The 19,023-nt window shown below is 54.2% G+C and overlaps 1 protein-coding gene across 4 annotated transcripts in view; it reads right to left on the minus strand.

Moving 5' to 3' along the window:
* Nucleotides 1–17,763, minus strand: part of PAX2 (paired box 2) — a 76,284-nt gene extending 58,521 nt beyond the window's left edge. For 3 of the 4 annotated variants that reach the window (XM_036065120.2, XM_036065118.2, XM_036065121.2), the window contains exons 1-3: nucleotides 17,706–17,748; nucleotides 14,020–14,188; nucleotides 13,025–13,222 (exon numbers count right to left, since the gene is read on the minus strand). In XM_036065120.2, coding sequence (XP_035921013.2) covers nucleotides 13,025–13,222; nucleotides 14,020–14,188; nucleotides 17,706–17,748 — 410 coding nt within the window. Of the gene's footprint in view, nucleotides 1–13,024; nucleotides 13,223–14,019; nucleotides 14,189–17,705 lie in introns of all 4 variants that reach the window. The other variant, XM_036065122.2, reaches the window with a different exon arrangement.
* Between the last annotated feature and the right edge of the window lie 1,260 nt (nucleotides 17,764–19,023).

Here is a 19,023-nt window from a genome sequence, read left to right on the forward strand (position 1 = left end):
GCCATGAAGCCCAGAAAATGCCAGCCTTCAACTCCTCAAACACTAGTAGGTTCACTCCAGAGGAGTGTGCAGGCATAGGAAGGTTATACACACACACACACATACACACAGAGGCTGGGCTCTCAAACAAAGCGCACAAAGGGGGCAATTATCTGACTAATTCTGTTCAATGGTCAGATAACTGACTCATCATGGGCTTTTTTTCCTGCACACACATGGAACAGGCCCCTTCCTAAATCCGGCTGGGCTCATAGTGGACCGTAATTCTCACTGGCATTCATGATACACATTTCTGTTCACAGAATATCCTTTCAGCTCAAGCTTTTTTATTTAAAAGAGGTCACTGTTTATGCACACACAAGCCAGAAGTCACACACATTGACATAGACACATAGCAAGAAATAGACACATTATGACTATGACTGCCCTGAAAATAACTAACATTTATTGAGCACTTGATATGCGCCAGGTGCAATGCTAGGCAGGTTTACATGGATTAACTCATGTAACCCTCACGAGAACCTTATATGGTTATCTTCACCTCGGTGAAGAAACCGAGGTCCAGAGAGGAGATGAGATTTATCTATAACCACGTAGCCAGTAGGTCTGGAAGTTGCCTCAAACTCCAGCGATCTCTCCCAGAGCCCACTTTCTTACATTCTCTGGGTTACATAGGTTTGTGTGACTTGCCTAGCATATAGCAGGTGCTCAGCAAAGATTTTCTGAATGGAGAAATGAAAGTATACGTGAATGAAAGACCATGCCTTCTAAGAACCCAATACTCTCCTTTAAGATGGCAAAGTGGATTCCCTTATGGAAGCCAGGTCCACCGGACAGCTTACCCTCATTTAGACGAAGTGACTTCCCCTCCCAACCAACTTTCCACGGAAAGCGTCCACCTGCTGTGCTTGTTCAGATACTAAACTCTCTAAGCACCAGCTCTCCACCTGACTTTCAAGTCAAGACCGGCCTCCTCTTAAGCCAGAAACCAGACCCAAATGCATCAAAGATGCTTCCTAACCACGACACTTTGTCACCTAGAATATTTTCCTCTGAAAACAGGTGTTTCCCAATGAAACGCGACACCAGTGACGTGAAAATGAGTGTCGCTGCCTGGATAAAAACTGGAAATCTGATCAATTATGTAGATGACTCTAAATCACCAGATATTTGGCATCCTATTGACAACCCTCATAGATGATTGCCTAAAGGTTTGGTTTTCATCCAGATGTTTGGGAGCTGTCACATTTACCTGTTTGTCAGCAAGTGCTCATGCATTTCTAAGAGACATAAGTGAACGCTGAAAAGGATAAAAATAACCCAGAATAAAACAGACTAAAGAGGACAGGGGTAGCAAGCTATTTAACAAAACTAGTCAAGCAGACTCCATCTGGGAATGGGTTGCGGCCTTGGAGATCCATTAGAACGTGGATCCAGCTCACAGGAGACTTATGTGCTCAAACACCTTTAAAAACCTCCTAAGGCTATTTCCTTGGCTGTCTGCAGAACCAGACCCAATCAGATCCCTGCACGGCCGAGCTGATGGGTCAGGCCCACTGTCCGACAGAGAGGGCCCAGGTTACGACCAAGTCCACCCTCCTCATGCTGACACAGCCTCTATCCGCTCTCCAGACGCCCGCAGGCCCATGCGCAGAGTATCTCCACGTGTGGTCAGACCAAGCTGTAGATCTTGCAACGCTTGGCGTAAATCTGGTTTGTGACTTTGTACATGTACCCCTATTTGTGATTTAGTGCTCTGCTTTTTATCATGTCACCACTTCCATTTTCTTTCCCTCTCTACTTTTTAATGCTGTTTACAACTTCCTTATCCATAGAGCAGCACGGCGATCCTTCAGTGTCCCCACTGATCTACCCACATGGTTTTTCTGACCCATGTTTGCTCTCCACTCGACTTAATTTATGTTTTGGTAAATAGGAACTTTAGATCGTTCTATTCAACAGTATTTAGGGTTACTGCTTTTTATCAAAGGCATCACGGCACCGAAGGACTCCCTGCAAGGGACATTTGTTTATTCTCATGAGTGCCCGGCTCTCCCCACACACGGGAAGGCTGCGGGCGGGCGGGCGGGCCCGCACAGCGCCCTCGGTGTGCGCCTCTCCGCTCCGCCGCCCTGTGTCAGTGCTGCTTGGCGCCGGCAGGAAGAGATCAGTGAAAGCATGGTGTGGACTGCAGCCGCCCCTCAAACTGCTGGAGATAAATCCAGTCGGTTCTTTTAGGCGGAGGTCCACATATGCCTGGCAGGGCTGATTCCTCCAAATTCTCCCTCGCACGCTCACCCTTCATCCCCGAGCTGCAGCGGAAGCTTGTGGTGACATTACTCACAAGCGAGATTTGGGGGATCTCTTCTCTTAGAGGTATGAGTTGGAAGTGGAGGGGGCGAGGGGGGCAGGGCAATGCCTTCTTAGATTTCTGGGTCATCTACTGTCTTTTTTCTCCCTCTCTTCAATTTTTTCCACACCCTCTCCTCATCTCTAACTCTAGTTGACCTTGAACTCTGTCCTCTCCCTTCACACCAGAATGTGTCCCAAGGGGGGGATGGCACTTCCAAAGAAGCAGTTACCTGGCCCGAGAGGCCTGGAGACCAGTAGCCAGAGGGGCCAGCCCATCACTCCACTCCTGGAAATAAATCCCATTGTATTTGCATTTTAATTTTCCACATAAACAAAGGCCCAGAGTACTCGCTTGGGCAGCATCACTGGACGAATTTAATTAGAAATGAAAAGTTTATAGGGCCCTCTTTAATGCGATTAATGCTCAGTTAACATTTATCACATTCGTATGCTGGAATCGCCTTTTCTAAGCAGTCACTGGCCATGAAATGAATTTCTCTCAACTTTTTTTGTACCCACCCTGGGAGGTCATCTTCTAAGGAGTCTCCAGGCTGCCTCCCTGGGGTCAGGAACTACCTGATCCTCAGGGCCAAGTTAAGGGGAGTTAAAGGAGGGGGAAGAGGGGAATGCATACGTGCTGGGGCGGGAGGGCAGGGGGTGTAAGAGTGAGGGGTGGCCACTATTTCTACGGGCAGCTGGACCGAACCAGGGCTGTACCCTCTGCAAAGAGCTGAGTGTTCAGCCCAGCAGACTGGCCAAAAGGCTTCAGAGCCTCTTCCTTAATTAAAAAAAAAAAAAAGACCTCCCTTCCCAACACACATACTCAGTCCACTTCTGTGGCCCAAAAAACAGGCTTTAGCTGGAGCTGGCCTGTCTCCGTCACTTCTGGCCTCTCACTTCTCTCCTCCTGTCTTGGGCCATCTCTCTTCTACCCCTTTTGCCTGTCTCGTCGGGGGCTCCATCAGACTGTCCCTCCATCCAGACCCATGGTGACTGGGAAGGGAACCCAAGTCTTGACCCCAAGGAATACCTCATTTCCTCCGGCTCTCCCAGAGGCCAGACAGTCACAGTCTGTGGGGAGGCCACGTGCCCTGGTGTCAGCTCCCTAGAGAAGCCGAGCGGAGTAGGGGAACGTGAAACCTCTATTGGTCCCCAGAGGAAGGATGGCCTTCCTTATCTCATCAAATTCTCTTCTCTCTTCAATTAGAGTCTACTGAGATTGGCCTCCTAACCCAAACCAGCTACCCTGAGGAGGAGGAGAGAGAGGAAGGAAAAAGGTAAGTGACGGGGGGAGGAAGGGGAGGTATCCTCTCTGCAGATGATAAAAGGAGATGAACAGCTTGACCTGTGTCCCTACCTAAATGCACACTCCCTTTGAGGACCTCGACAGACGCAAACCAAGCGCTGCTACCAGTACTCCTGGTAGGCTTGTTACACACCCTCGACCTGGCCATCACGTGCCACTCTACACCCTCACCTCTAGCAGAGAAAATGCACACGTGTGTGCACACAGACTAAGTGTGCCGGGACCCTTTGTACCTGACCGGAACCCCACTCGTCAACCCATTGGGAGATCTATCGTCCATTCAACCCACGCTTGCCAGATAACATTTGCTAACATCCCAAATAGACAGGTCGCCCAAACGATGGCAGAAACTTTCATTCTGAGACCAAACAGTCCCTTCAGCTGGAAACTCTCTGAATAACAAACCACCAGCCCCCTGTTTGACAAGACTGACTCCTTTTAAGAGCTCCCTGGAACACCAGGACCATTTAGACAGCTTCCCTTGACACAAATGTTAGCCTCAGCTAGATACCACATGTTCTTTCCAAAGTTCTCAGGCTCTTTCCAAAACAGAGACACACAGAGGCCCTCAACGCAGAATCACCAACTTCTCTCCATATGACACAGGACACGTAGGCAAGGACCATCTTGCCCTCTAGAATTAAATGGAAAGTCACAAGATAAGGGGCAGAATGAGGGTCTCCTCCTTGACCATCTCTGTGGCCTGTCAAGCCAGATACTGCCTACAAGGCCCCTGGTTTCCTGCAGCTTCCTCCACCAGTCCAGAAAAGACCCTGGGGCCAAGGGGGGGGAGGGGGGGAAGCTGCCTCAGGGCTTGCTCCCAGGTGCTCCAGCTCTGCGGCCACTGCTGTCCTCCTTTCCTGCCCTCCTCCCTTCTCTCCCCGACCTCTGAGGCCTTCCTCTCTGATTTCTTGACCTTACTGTGTCTACAAGGTGGGTACAGGTCCCCTTGCAGCCTGCTGCCCTGTCTTGCAGCCTTTCTGCTTCTCCCGCCAGGCGCTGCCTGTGGCGTCCCTCTGGCTTCCTCTGCCCCCGAATGGCAGCAGAGTGAGCTCACTGCAGAGAAGTTCAGGCAGGGCTGCAGGCAGGCAAGAGAGGAAGTCCAGAGCAGAGTGACCAGAGGCTCCTGGGTGGAGGGCCTTGAGTCTGGAACACCTAGGAAGCGAAGACCTCCCTCCCTTCCTCTTGGCCTCTCTCGCACTCTCCCTTCTGCTGGGGACCAGGCTGCGGCAACTACAGTGCAGTGGCCCCACAGCCAGGGCCAGCCTGCCTTGTGGTGCAGGTGGCCACGACTTGACCTCCCATGCCACTTCCTTTGCCCGCCACCTTTGTCCTTCCTGGCTGGCCTCCCCTTTTCTCCTTTACCACCTTCTGAGCTCCCTGAAGTCACCCTCAGCCTGGTCTACCAGCTGCCCAGAGCTCAGGCTCCATCCGACCACCTCCAAGCACCACCAGAGGCCTTTGGCGGAGCGGCACAGGATCCAACCCCCTTTTCAAGCTTTCAGAGCTCCCTGCTTTGTACTCTGGCCATGCGCTCCATTCTCATCTGGCCAAGCCAGTTCCGAGGCCTCTCTCTTTCACCCCTCAGGCTCCCCACCTCCTTTCTCACTCTTCAACCCTCCTTCTGACTTCCGCCCTCCCCTCCCACTCGCGCCTCACCCTCCCCTGTCCTCACGGTAGAGAGTGGACTCTCCCCTTGACCTACCTTCCTCAGGGGCTCCTGGACTAAGGGGCTCAGGAAACATCACCCGCGCCCTTGCACCTGCCCTGTTAGCGCTCTGGTCTGAAGCAGAGAAGAGAAGCCAAGTCTGGTGACACAGCCCTGGGGCTGCAGACCAGGGCCCACGGACTGAATCAGACCTGAAGCTGTGTTTTCTTTGGCCAGCACAGAGTTTTCAAAACCCAAATCTTCCTGCCTCTAGGCTGGGCCCGCATACCCCAGCCCTTTGGTCCAGCTCTCACCAGCTCCATCCTAGCTCCTGCAGCTCTACTTTCCTCCCTCCACATCCCTACAATAAACCTGACCTCTCTAGAATGCTGACGACGCTCAGTTTCTCACTCTCATGTGAAAAACACAAAATATCTTCTTATCATATTATCTCTCAAAAACCAAAAGGAAGAGTCCAGTTATTTTTGTAGTTGCTGAGGATGAGCTACAAGAGGAACCTGGCTCCAAGGCCTCTCCCATCTCCCTCCCTCCCTCCTATATACCTTCTTCTCCTACCCACGGAGCACTGCACGAGGCCTTGCTCCTTCTCCTCCAGGGCCACGTCACTCTCCTCTTACTTCCCACCCCTAACAGCTCCCCTAGGCCTGGCCCTCCCTGGAGGGCCCAGGCATCTGCCTGTGCCTTCATGCCCTGCCTGGTCTCCAAGGCCTCTCCAGTCCCCAGTTATGTGTTTCTCACAAAAAGCCTCTTCCTTATTTCCCTGGCACCTGGGTTACGGGGGAAGGACGTGGAGGCTGGGCCCAGGACCTGGACCTTGGGAGAGCTCTGTCAATGACTGTCCCCAAGCTGCCGCCACACCTCCTGCTAGAGGGACCTGCACCCCTTGGTGCGCCTCTGCACCAGAACTCTACAGGAAAGAGGCCCACTGGGAAGAGCATCTTTTTAGCTGCTCATACAGTTGGTCCTTAATTAGTCCTGCTGACTGGGCTGGAACTGAACGAGTGTCTAAGTGAGGATGGACAGCTGAACTCACAGCTCTCCAATATGAAGGTGACATCACGGTAGCCAGGTCCTGCTTTCTGGGGGCTAACAGGACCATGGAGTGTCACAGCGCAAGTAAAGATTGAAGGAAAATTTGACCTCAGTTTGCCCAAATTATGAAACAAAGAATCTTCAGCTGAGCCCTATTATCACCCAATGGCCCAATGACTACCTCACTGATTGACCTATTGGGCCAAGAACAAGGTGTCCAGCCTTTGTCTGTGAGTGCAGGACACATTCTTTGGAACTTCCTCCCTTTCCTCTTGGCCTTGGAGCCCTTTTACCAAAGAGCAGACACAGGATGGCACACGCATACACATACAGATCCATACACACTGAACATGTCAACCTCTATGCCTAGAAACCATTGTGAACCCTGTTCAAGCTGCACCTTGCTAGCACCAAAACAACAGGTTCAACAGGAGGAAAACATTCAACCCCATGGTTTCCTGGTAGACTGATAAACCCAATGCGATTTCATTTCCCATCTGTTTACTTCACTTGTGATTTGGGCATTGGTTGTGAAATACTGGTTCCCAAGCCTCAGATCTGTCAGGGGCCCCTACCTCCTTTCCAGACTCAGCCACATGGCTGGGTGAGCTGCACGGGCCATAGCTGTACCTGTAACTGCTTCCCTTGCAGGAATCTGAACTCTGGACACCTGGCTTGGGGCGTGTGGGGAAACAGCAGGGATTCAGACAAGTGGCAGGCCAGGTTAGAACCCTTTATGGCACTCTTTTAAAGAGAAGGAAGTGAAGGGGTGCCTGGAGGGCTCAGTGGGTTAAGCGTTAGACTCTTGATTTTTCGGCTCAGGTCATGATCTCAGAGTCATGAGATGGAGCCCCACCCGCTCCACTTCGGGCTCAGCAGGGAGTCTGCTTGGGATTCTTTCCTTCTCCCTCTGCCCCTTCCCCTGTACGCTCACTCTGGCACGTGCGTGCACTCTCTCTCTCTAAAATAAATAAATCAATCTTTAAAAAAGAAAGAACAAAAAGTGAAAAAGAAATACATATACATCGTTTCCTCTTACTATGAGACCTCCAGCTCCAGGTAGCAACAAGGAGGGACTAAGGACAAACCTGAGAACTAAGAGGGGAAATTACAGAGTAGCCAGAGCTGGAGACCTAGGAAGCCGGGAGCAGAAAATGGGGCCCTTGGCTTAGGGCGTTCCTTCATCAGTCCTGCTGACAAGATGGGGAAGCAGGACCCCTCTCCCATGTGGGCTCATGACAAGCCCCTCTTCAGATGCAAGCTCTTGGTGGTCTTGGGGGGAGGGGGAGATTCGTCTTCTGCACCAGTTTCTACCATGGCTACTCTTTCTCTGGAAGCTGTAATGTTCTAGTCTACAAGCACATACCATCACATAATACAACCACACTCTCTCGCATGCACCAGAATAAGCCCGTTTCCCAAATGTTCCCTCTCACACCAGTTCCAACCGTAGATCCATTCCCTGGATCTACTCTGCACAATCATTCGCCCCGTCTGCCAATATACACACAGCACCACTCTCTCCCCAACCTTCCTTTCTCCAGGTACCCTGTCTCCCTTCTCCAGGGGCTGTTCCTGCCTGGCCCCATCTCCACTGGCTAATTCCCCCTGTGGCCCCTGTATTGAACTGTTGTGTTGTCCATTTCCCTGTGACAAGGGCTCTGGTTACAGAGTTATTGATTGGTTTTCATGCAGACAGATGGGCCCTTCCCGAGCTCCCATCGAAATCCCTGGCTCTATGGGCTGATTGTTGCCTCTCAGGGTGTAGGATTGCACTGGAGACCACCCTCCACGCAACCTCCTTTGCCCAGGCTGTGGACGGTAATAAATGGAGGCAGCCTGAACGATAATAAAAGCAATTGAGTAGGTTACCTGTGCAGACACAAGATTTATGCCTCTTCATATTTGATGTGATTGTTTTATTGAGTTCTCAAAATAGTTGGGACACTATTTAGTTAGTTAGGAGGAGTTTCCCTCTCTTTTCTGCTTTGCATTGCCCTCCAAAACCTACCTGGAGTTTTCATTAGGGACAGCCCCTCCTGTCTTTCTCTTCCCCAGAGTTGGCAGCTGAGGTAAGAACTCAGGGCAACCGGCCATTGCTCTCACCTGAAGGCCATTTAGTGGCCTGAACACCCGCTCTGAGCCAGCCGACGAGGGAAACAGTCAGACCCATACGACGGCGGGCCAAGAAGTCTAAAGTAACTAAGGGAACAAAAATGGCTTTTCAGGAGGACAGCTCCAGCTCATTTTAAGAAATAAGATCAACAGCTGTACCTATTTCACATGTTAGTCCAATGATTGGTCATCTCCACAGGAGGAGAGCCCTCTCTGGGGAAGGATAAGTGAGCAAGGCTTCTCAGACAGAAATTGGCATATTTGTTTGCTCTTTGTGACCCCAGGGTGGTAGGCCCCGGGCCACAGAAGGCAAGTTCTCTGTCCTTATTTCTCCTACTCCTCTGAGGACAAAAGTCTTCTTTTTCTTTCTTTTTTTTTAAAGATTTTATTTATTTATTTGACACAGAGAGAGCAAGAGCGAGAGAGCAAGCACAAGCAGGGGGAACGGCAGGCAGGGAAGAAGCAGGCTCCCCACTGAGAGCAAGGAGCCCGATGTGGGGCTCGATCCCAGAACCCTGGGATCATGACCTGAGCTGAAGGCAGATGCTTAACCGACTGAGCCACCCAGGTGCCCCAGAAGTCTTCTTCTTAGCCCACCAACTTGCCTTGGCTCTTTGCCATGAGACCAACAGCCCTGACCACCAAATAGCTACAAGGGCATAGAGATGTGGCAGGCAAAGCTACTCTTCTGGCCCAGATTCATGCCAAGCAAGGTCTAAGAGTCTACGAGTCAAATGTGCAGTGTTCTAAAACCTGAATTTCAGAGAAAGAGACACAAACTCCAGCCCTGAACATATCTTCAGCATTCCCAGCTTTTTTGGATAGGTCTTCCAATGAACAGCTGGCCCACTACGGTCACCCCACTACCAGACCTCTGATGAGGCCTACGAATGACACAGGATGGAACCCTTGCACAGCACTGGGGCTGTGGCCTTGAAGCCAGTGAACATGCTCACTTGGAGCCAAACAGGCTGAGAGAGAGTGTGGGTAGCAGGTGATCAGTGAGAAATGGACTCTGGAAGAGCCCACTCCAAAGATCTAGGGGCAGGGAAGGCCCTGATCCCAAGAGTGTAGTGCAGGCTGGAAAAGTTAAGAGAGCAATGGCCTTTTTGTCAGCTCATTCCAAGAAAGCACCCTCAGGGGATCCTTGGTAACCCTATACTCTACCTGGAGTTTGTGCCTATTCTTTCAAAGGAGCTGTATTCTCTGCCCAGAGCAATAGCCAAATCAGAAGACTTTGGCATATAATCAGGAAGATCCCTCCTGCCCAGTCAATTGCTCAGCGATATAACTAGGCGACTTTTCCCCCCTTCAGTAGCATGGATCCCCCTCCATCTCTTCCCCCCTCTAGGCCATTTCCCACACCAGGTTTTAGTCTCAAGTAACCTGTTTATAAACATCCGCCCTCTACAGTGGCCGTGTATAAGCTGAGGAGCTGGCAACTCCATGCTTAGTGATCAGTAACCCAATATCGAGATGGAGTCACAGAAATTCCACATGCTAAGCAATCCTGTCAACCCTCTGGATTTTTGACAGTGGTCTCTGGGGGGCAGGAGTGGGTTTGGGAGGCCTCCCTGACCTACTCCACTGACTCAGAGAAGTATTTCTCTGAGGATTTGCCAGTGGAGTATATGGATGGAACATCCAAGCCTTTATCGCGACAGGATCAGAGAAAACCAAAACCAATTTTAAAGCATGAAAAGCAATTTGGTTTATAACCATAACAGCATATTTCAAGTGCGGCGACAACATCTGTTTTGGGAAGGAGAAGATGAAAAAAAACCTCACAATTTGGCTCAGGTGGGTGAGCATGTGTGGACTTCCTTTCTTGCCAACCACCGGCACATGCACACACTCAAAACGGTTATAAAATACCAAAGACAAGTGGGTACCTCACCAACAGGAAGGCCCTAAACTCGAGAACCACCCGTTCCCCGATGCACCACACTTTCTGCACAGAGGAAAATCTCCAGGGTCTTCCTATAGTGAGTGAAAATTTACTAAGTTCCTGATATCACCAACACAGGAAGAAACATCCCGCCTTTATCAGGTTTCAGGGTGAAACAACAAATCTCAGATAAACCTTTCCCCCTTTAGAGCAAAACACCTACAGGGATGAAGTGGAGGACATGGGGGCCTAGATACATCCCTCCAGCCCCAACTCAGCAGCACACTGGGAAGCCCTCAGAATTCTTTCCCAAATTGGGACCATGGTAGGATTCTGTCCCAAAGTGAAATCAACACTACCCTGACTGCTCCTTGTCGACAAAGCAAGCCGGGAAGCCTAACCGCAGACCCAGGGCTGGCTGCCCATGCTGCCGGTGTATTCCCCGTTCCTCTCCTCCCACTCCCTCTCCATCTCCAGCAACACCTGCCCACAGATAGCTATTTCTACACACCCAAAGGAAGCCTCGGTGCCCCTCAGGTGGTGGGGCTCCACGCAGTGCAGATCCTGCAGCTGTCAGCACTACCAAGCTGAGGCCATTCTTTTCCTACTCTCAACCCACCCCTCTACTTTCCCCCAGTGCTGGGGAGTGCACCCCCAGGCTTCTGAGCTTGATCCTGGGGTCACCTGTTCCCTGCTTTCTGTGGCTTTTCAGAATGAGAGCATCCCCAAACTCCTGCATAAGCCAGCTTCTCAAAACATCTCAGCCAGTGAAGGTATATGTTGGGGAGAGGAGGGATGGGGTTCTAGACGGGGTGGTAGGTGAGGGATGCTGCCATCAGAAGTGCCTTGATTGCTCCAATCCTCCACCCATCAAGAAAAGCAAACTGCCTTAACTGTGCATGTCTCGGGTTCCTCCAAAGGCTTGCAAATCCTATCACTGACAACAAGCATTTCTCTTGAATGTCCCCCAATACACCAGCGCCCAGCCCCAGCAACATCGCTCCTCAGCAGGCAGCTCTCCTCCCAAGATCTCCGTTCCAACTCACTCCCGGGACCAGCAGACAGCCAAGAGGCTGTCTCCAGATGGCTCCGAAAACAAATGCTTTGTCCCAAGCCCGTTCCTAACCACCAATCCTGCCCCAGCCCCAGAGCTTCCCCAGCCTTCTCTGGCTTTTAAATGCAAAAAGACACATTCCTCTCCCAAACCACCCAGAGTCTTTCTCCAGCTCCTTCGAAGGTGTCTGAATGTCAAACCGCTATGCTTTCAGTACCTAGCGAGCCAGGCCCGGGGAGCTGGAGGGTTTTCGGAGGGTGTATAATTAGCTGATCAGTATTATGTTACCCTGTTCATAACTGAATAACCATTTTAATACATATGGCACACACTGGGATAATTTCTGGGGTCGCCTCGCAGTACGTTACAGCACGAGTGTGGCAGAGGGAATCTTCTTTAGCCAAGGTACATTCTACCAGCTAATTTTACCTGCTGCTTTCAGGATGATTTGGGATAATTCCATATCATTTGCAAAATATTAAAAAAAAAAAACCTTGATATGTGATGCCAGTTTCAGAAAAAGTCACCATCTGAATTATGAGTTGTCCTGACAATGAATCTATGAAGAATACAAAGAATAACAAGGGTAAGAAACCCTCAGCCTTCTTCTCATTTGGGACTCTGTCTTAAAATGGGGGGCAGTGGTTGAAAGGCTGGCCAAGCTGTCTGGAACTTGTACAGGGTCTCTGCTGATGTCACACTGTACAGTTCTGTGATGTTGAAGCCCTCCTGGGTGCTTGCATCCCACTGCTCCTTGTACGTGTTGTACCCGACACAGGCCCATTTGCACACTGGCACGGTATACACACGTGGAACATACATGTGTACTCTCCCAGAGAGCATGCTGGAGTGGCTTGGGGATTGGGAGACTATCCTGTGCAACTACAGGTCTCGATGACTCCAGCCTATGTTGGCCCCAGGTGCCTGAGCCTGTCATCGGTGCAGACTTATCCCTGGCCCTAAGCATCCTAAAGTTGAGCCTTGGGGTCCAGAGCTCTCTCCCTGCCCGCCTGGTGTCCCACTCCTTGTCCAGCTTCTCTACTCCCTGCCAATTGCTGGCTGGTGGCTGGCGTTTGCTCTGCGGGCCTGGATACTCGTGCTTGTAGGCCGGAAATTTGTGCGAGCTGGCTAGCAAGGCCTGGGCTCCTGGGAGGCAAGCTTTGTGGGAGTTGGCAGGGAGGGTGGGGCAGCCAGGACAGGCGGCTGCCCCTGGGGAAGGGAGCATGCCTTTAGAAAGGGAAGTCTGTTTGGAAGCGATGAATAGACACTGGTCATTTTAAAGGCTTCGGCTGTGGGCTGTGATTGTCTCTAGATACCGAGGCACGTAATCTTGGAGTCTTAATTACCACAAACACTTGGATTCATTTCCAGGACGCCGGCGGGAGAAGCCTGGCAGGGAATACCCAGCCCTGAGCTGGAGACAGCTCTGTCTGTCTGTCTCTCTCTGCCTTCCAGGTCTCCTCTCCCTGCCCAAAGGACTTCGGGGACTGGGAGCCTGGAGCAAGGGCAGAGGCTGGGGAAAGAACGAGACTGCAAGCTGGGAGACGCCCTGATGGGCAGGAGCTGGGAGCTGGAGTCCCACCCTGCAGTCCGGGGTGGTTTGCTCACCTGTTGATGGAAGAGACGCTGGGCACCGTGTCATTGTCGCAGATGCCCTCAGCCAGGAGCCGGTCTCGGATCTCCCAGGCGAACATAGTTGGGTTCTGCCGCTTGTATTCAGCAATCTTGTCCACCACTTTGGGCGTCGCCACTTTGGGCTTGGAGCCTCCGATCACTCCGGGCTTGATGCTGCCGGTCTCATAGTACCTGCGCCGGGAAGGCCGGTGGGGTCAGCGAGAACAGGCCGTGGCGGGGGCAGGGAGGCTGCAGGCTCCAGGGCGGCCGCGGCCACGGCGGCAGCACCACTCTCCCACCCGAGGCAGCAGCGTGGAGGGCAAAGACTCAGCATGGCTGAGCCAGCTTCCGGAGGGCGCGCTTGGCTAGGGCGAGGGATGGGCCGCAGGATGCGGGGGAGGACGACAGGGACACTCCCTCCAGGAAGACAGTCATGCCGGGGGCTGCGAGCACACCAGCGGGGATAGGTGCCCCTGGGAGTCTGAAAGCCCAGGCTTGCATTTGGAAAGAAGAGGAGGCAGCCGCTTCCAGGCCTCCAGGCCCACCAGGGCTGAGCCACCACCTCCAGCCCTCTCCTACTGAACACAGAGTCCGGGTGAGAACTGTCCCCTCCCCAATGCTGATTTTTTCTTTCCTCTTGGGGACCCATTTATGCTCCCCACCCTGTTCCTCCGACACCGCCCCCCCCCAGTCTGCATTAACTCTGCTTGAAGAGGAGTCCCTCCCTTTCTGAAGTCTGGTATCTGGCAGCCTCCTCACGAGAACCCTGAAGCTGGGCAGGAGCTGAATGACCCTGCTCCATCCTCGCTCCTGGGGCCATGGCCACCACCTAAGCGCCCTCTCCAAAAGGAGCGGCTCTCTAGATACCCCAGAGTATCTAGATACCCCCACTGGCATCCTGGACTTTTAGCCAAGTCCTTGGTCTGGAGACCCAGGGCCGCGGGGTAAGGAGGCAAGGCTTCTCCCAGGGGCAGCTCTGAGGCCCTCACCTGCCCAGGATTTTGCTGACACAGCCGTGGCTGACCCGCAGCTGCCGGGATATGTCGCAGGGCCGCACACCCTGGTGGGCCAGCTCCACGATGCGCTGCCTCACCACGTCGGGCAGGGGCCGGCCGTTCACAAACACCCCCCCGAGCTGGTTCACACCCCCGTGCCCTGCTGGGGAGAGACAAGAAAAAAACACAACACCCCACACACAGCAGGGACCGGCCATTAGTCAGGGTCCAAGGCCCAGGCTGTGCAAAGGGAGCAGGCAGGGTGGAGGGGCATGATCTGGGACTTGCGGCAGAACAGTGGTCTGCTGCCAAGCACAACGCGGGGGATTGGGGATTGAAACCCATTGGCCGTAGAGACGCGGAAACGCAGACGCAGGGCAGAGAGCTGGGAAGAACGTGGCTCTAAGACCAGTACCTCTCGAGGGAGAAAGTGAGGGAAGGAACGGAGAAGCAGGGTGAGAAGAAAGAGGGCAGGGGGGAAATTGATGCCGGCAGGAAAGAATGTAGGAGAGGAAAAGAGGAGCCGAGCAGAGAGCAGAAGCAGGGCCAGGCGAGATCCCGCCTGAGCCGCAAGCAAGGGAGAGTCGTTGGTGTGTGCTAGGGCTTGGAGGCAGATGATTTTGGGGGTCTGGGACCAGTTGACCCAGTACAAAAGGGCTCTGAGCACAGAGAGGGACTAAGTGTCTGACTCCCTCCTTTTGCTCCTTACCTCTTGTATCTATTTTAAATCAGAGTTAGAGTGTTCACGCCTCTTTCCCTGTGTTTTTGTTTTTGTTTTATTCTGGGTTTTGATCAGGATTTTTCCTTTCCTTTATGTTTTCTATCTTTAGATATTTGGGGGCATATTTCCCACTCGTCTCCCTAGTGTCTAAAGTTCAAAGAAAGCCAGGTGGAGGAGGGAAGGCTGAAGACGCAGGGGTCCAGAGTCTGCTGCGCTCAGAGCCAGGGAGGCAGCGGAGAGCCGCGCCGCGCTCGGTTCGGCAGCAGCCAGAGAACGCAGGCTGCCGGGACTTGTCTGCCTGCCGCCTTGAGCCAGGCTTGGGACCCACTGCTTCCCCTAGGTAGCATGGTGCAGGTTGCCCAGACGGGCTGAGGGCTCACGGGGCACCCTGTGCTGCCTGCCGGAGCCGGCTCCCATCCCTCTGACCTCTTAGACCTCGGCAGCCTCCCAGGACACCGCGAAGCAAGGGCGTTTGCTCTCCCGGCTAGGAGGAGGGCGCTGGGTCTCCATTCCGACTCCAGCTTGGGCCCCCAACCTCGGAGCCCAAGTGGTCACCGGATGCCAGGCCTGAGGACGCTGCGCGGCGCCCCATTCTCCCTGGCCTACAGCAGTCTAGAAATCCTGCACCCAGAGCGATCAACCCGCAGCCGCAGTTACTGAGCAATCCAAGCGCAGAGAGTTCTAGCGGCCAGCCTGACCTGGCCGGCAACCTACAGCCCCTGCCCTGCTAGCCTCAGGCGGCTTTCGGAGAAAGCGGGAACATCTGCGCTCTGCTCATTTCTTTCCCGACCCCTTCTGGGGGTACCGAGAGCAAGGGCCGGTAAAACCCCTGGGGAGAGGCTTCAGATCTGGAGGCTGGGGGAGGCTAGAACCTCTTATTTTTGCCTCACATTCCCGCTACTCTCCCTACCTCTAGCCCCACTCCTCACCCCTCCCCTCCCTCCAAACCCCGACCATCAATAATTTAGGCCCCGGGAGAACTCGCGTTACCGGTATGAAAAGGCGGCAGCTGCGGGCAGATTAAAGATGAATAATTCAGCCTCCCCGGGCTCCGGGCCCGGCCCCTCGTCCCCAATCTAAGGAAAGGGGACGGGAAGGGGGCACGACAGGGGTCCAGGGCCGGGAGCCGCCGCTGAGTCGGGCCTGGAATGCGCCACTGCCGCCGGCGCGGACTCAGGCTGCTCCGGCTTGCTGGCCAGCCCGCCCGCGCCGCCGTCTCTCCCTTCCTCCGACCACCTTCAGCTCGCCTTGCCCCACTTTGGGTTTCAAAGTGACACCCAGTGGGCGGCTGGGACTCGGCAAATCCCCCGCGGAATCGGCCCGAGAGAAGAGCGAGAGCAGAGGCGGCAGGGCAGGGAGGCCGGCGGGCTGGGCGAAGCCGGCGTGTCGACCCGGTTCCACTCGCTCCGAAAAGGAGACAGGATTTCGGGCTCAGCTCGCGGAGACCCGCGGCGGCCCGAGGCCCCTGACTTGGATTACCTGTACTTGGAAATTATTTAGGAAAATATATTTTACCCCAGGAGTATTTTTTTTAACGCTCCCCCTGTAATGCTAATTATATGCTTAAGAGAAAAACAGAGCTCTTCCTCCTCGGCTCTCTTGTCTGGAGCACCGATCCAAGCCAGGTCTAAAAAAGTTTCCCTGTGAAAAGTTACAAATCATCCTTAATTATTAATCTACAGAGGAGGAGAAGTTCTCTATTTAGAATCTATTTGTCTAAAAAAAAAAAAAAAAAAACCTCTGAATTGTTCTCCAAGCTAAAGACATATGACATGAATTAGATAAATTCAAATTTTATTAAAATAATTCCCTTTCCTATTTTTTCATTTTTTCTCCCCTTCTCTTTCCTCTATAACATCCTTTCTGTTTTCTTTCTTTTATTTTCTTCCCCTTTTAAAAAATTTCTCTTTCCCTTCTCCCCAGCTTTGGCGTTTGCCTTCCTTTTGTTCTTTCCCCCTCGTTTTCCCCCTCTTTGACTACCCACCCGCCAGGTCACTGGCAGGACCATTTTCACCAGGGAGTGGAAGGCCGGCAAGGCGCCTCCAGAACTGCAGGCAGAGCTTGGCTCTGCCCAGGGGCTGCCTGGCAGGCTCCTCTACTCCATCTCTTCCTGACTTCGATTTCTCCTTGGAACCCCTCTTTGTTTTTAGAGCATCTCCCAGGGAGAGGTGGAGAAAGATGACCACCACATCCTGCCAATCTCCGACTCCCAACTGAAGGAGAAGAGAAGGGGAAGGAGAAGAAGAGGGGAAGGAAGTAGGAAAGAAAAGAAGAGGGAGTATTACAAACCAGCTCACACCAAGCCCTGGCTGGGCTGCCAGGGCCTGGAGATGCTGGGAGCTGAGGGTCAGATGGGGGCACCCTACCCCTACACTCTTCTGCCTGATTGCCCTGACACGGAAGCTGCCCATGCTAGGAGTCTCCACCTGGACAAGCACACTCTAAGTTTGAGAAAGGTAGAGATGAATGGAGGGTGGGGGAGGCAGAGAGAGAGAGAGAGGGAGAAAGCGAGGGTAGAGGGAGAGAGGGAGAGGGAGAGAACAGAGAAAACAACACAACTCAAACCCCTCAAAACTGCCTGCCAATTTAGTCTCCCAGCCCAGGGCAAGAGGGTGACCAGGGCATAGGATGGCTGGAGCCAGGGCCAGGGGCTGTGGATCAACGACCTAAGAAGGAGCAGGTGGAAGAAAGGAAGACAGGTGATGGGCACGAGGGAAGGTAGGAAGGCAGGTAGAGGGAGAAGTATTGGTGACCTAAGGCAGAAGAGAGAAACTGGAGGCTTTAGAAACACTGGAAAATGAGGGGCAGAGGAAGAACGAAAGGGGGGGGCCTGGAGAAGCCAGCGCAGTCTCCAAGATGGGACCTGAGTGCAGGGGGCCAGGGCCGCACCAGGACTGGACGGGAGAGGGTTAGGACGGGGAGCCCCGAGCTGGGACAGGAGCCGGGCGCCGGTACTCACGGTGCATCGCGGAGAAGGGGTCTGCTTTGCAGTGCATATCCATGGGGAGGCAGAGGAGCGGGAGCAGCGCGGCCGCCGCCGCCGTGTCGCCTCTCAAACTCAACTTCAGGACTTGAGGAGAAAAGGGAGGGACGTTGGGGGGGGGGAGGTGAACGGGCGCCCGGCTGCGGCGGGGCGGGCGGGGAACGCCGCGCTGTGCTCCCCGCGGGGACGCTTCCCAGGCGGATCGGAGCTCGCACCCGCAGCGACCGCAACTTCCCACCGTCGGGGCGCGGGGCTGGGCGGTCAGCAGAGCGGCCCCAGGGCGGCGGGCCGGGCCGGGGGGATCTGGGGGCGCATGGCGCGCGCGGCAGCTGAGGCCAGGGCTGAGGCTGGGCGGGGGAGGCGGCTCGCTCAGCTCCCCTGGAACCCGGTCATCCGAGAGGCGGCGGTCGGAGAGGGCGAGGAGCGGGGGCGGCCCGAGGGCGCCGGGCGGGGAGCCGGGCCGCTCCAAGTGCCGGTGAGTTGGCGAAGTTGGCAGAGAAGTAGCAATCCTCGGGATGTCCGAGCGGGCGCCTCCGGGAGGGGAGAGCGCGAGCCGGGCCCCCGCCTCCGGAAAAGGCAGGCGCTCGCCGCCGCGGCCGAAGGGCCGGGAGGGAGGGAGCGAGCCGAGCAGCGCCGGCAGCACTGGGCTGGCCCCAGGTGGGTTGCGGCTGCGAGAAGACTCGGCCGGAGACTGGAGCCTCGGCTCCCGGTGTGTGTCTCTCTAAAAGCTGCAAAACCCCCTCCAGACCCCCTCCTCCTCCCCGCGCTGGGAGATGGATGACTTGTCAGACAAAGGCAATAGATTCCACCACTCTGTGATTCGCCAGCGCCGGAGCCCCGAGCTTCGGCGAGGAGGGCCCCGCGCCTGTCACTCCGGTGCCGGCGAGGGGAGGGGAGGGGAGGGGGAAACGGGAGGGAGGGAGGGAGGGAGCAGCGGGCGAAGGAAGAGGGAGGGAGGGGAGCGGGCCAGGGGGAGGGGAAAGGGGAGCCCGGGATTAAAACTACACTGAGAAACGAAACTCGCCGATAAGATAAACGTTAGATAAGGATAAAGAGCGGCCAGTCTAATGAATATTCAGGCAACGACAGAGTGCCCCGGAGCGCGCCGCTCTCGGAAGCCAGGTTCGCAGTCCCAACTCACCCAGCCCTGCCATCCACTGGCCAGTGCCCGCGTGGGCCATGCGGCCCGAACCCCGGTCCGCATCCCTAGCCCTAACCCCCTCCTCTCAGCTCTGAGTTCCCTTCCGTTCCTTCCTGATTCTTCCTTCCTCTCTCTGGTCCTTCCCTTTCGCCT

Source organism: Halichoerus grypus, chromosome 7 (assembly GCF_964656455.1).
Source record: "Halichoerus grypus chromosome 7, mHalGry1.hap1.1, whole genome shotgun sequence".
In the NCBI taxonomy this organism is placed as follows: domain Eukaryota; kingdom Metazoa; phylum Chordata; class Mammalia; order Carnivora; family Phocidae; genus Halichoerus; species Halichoerus grypus.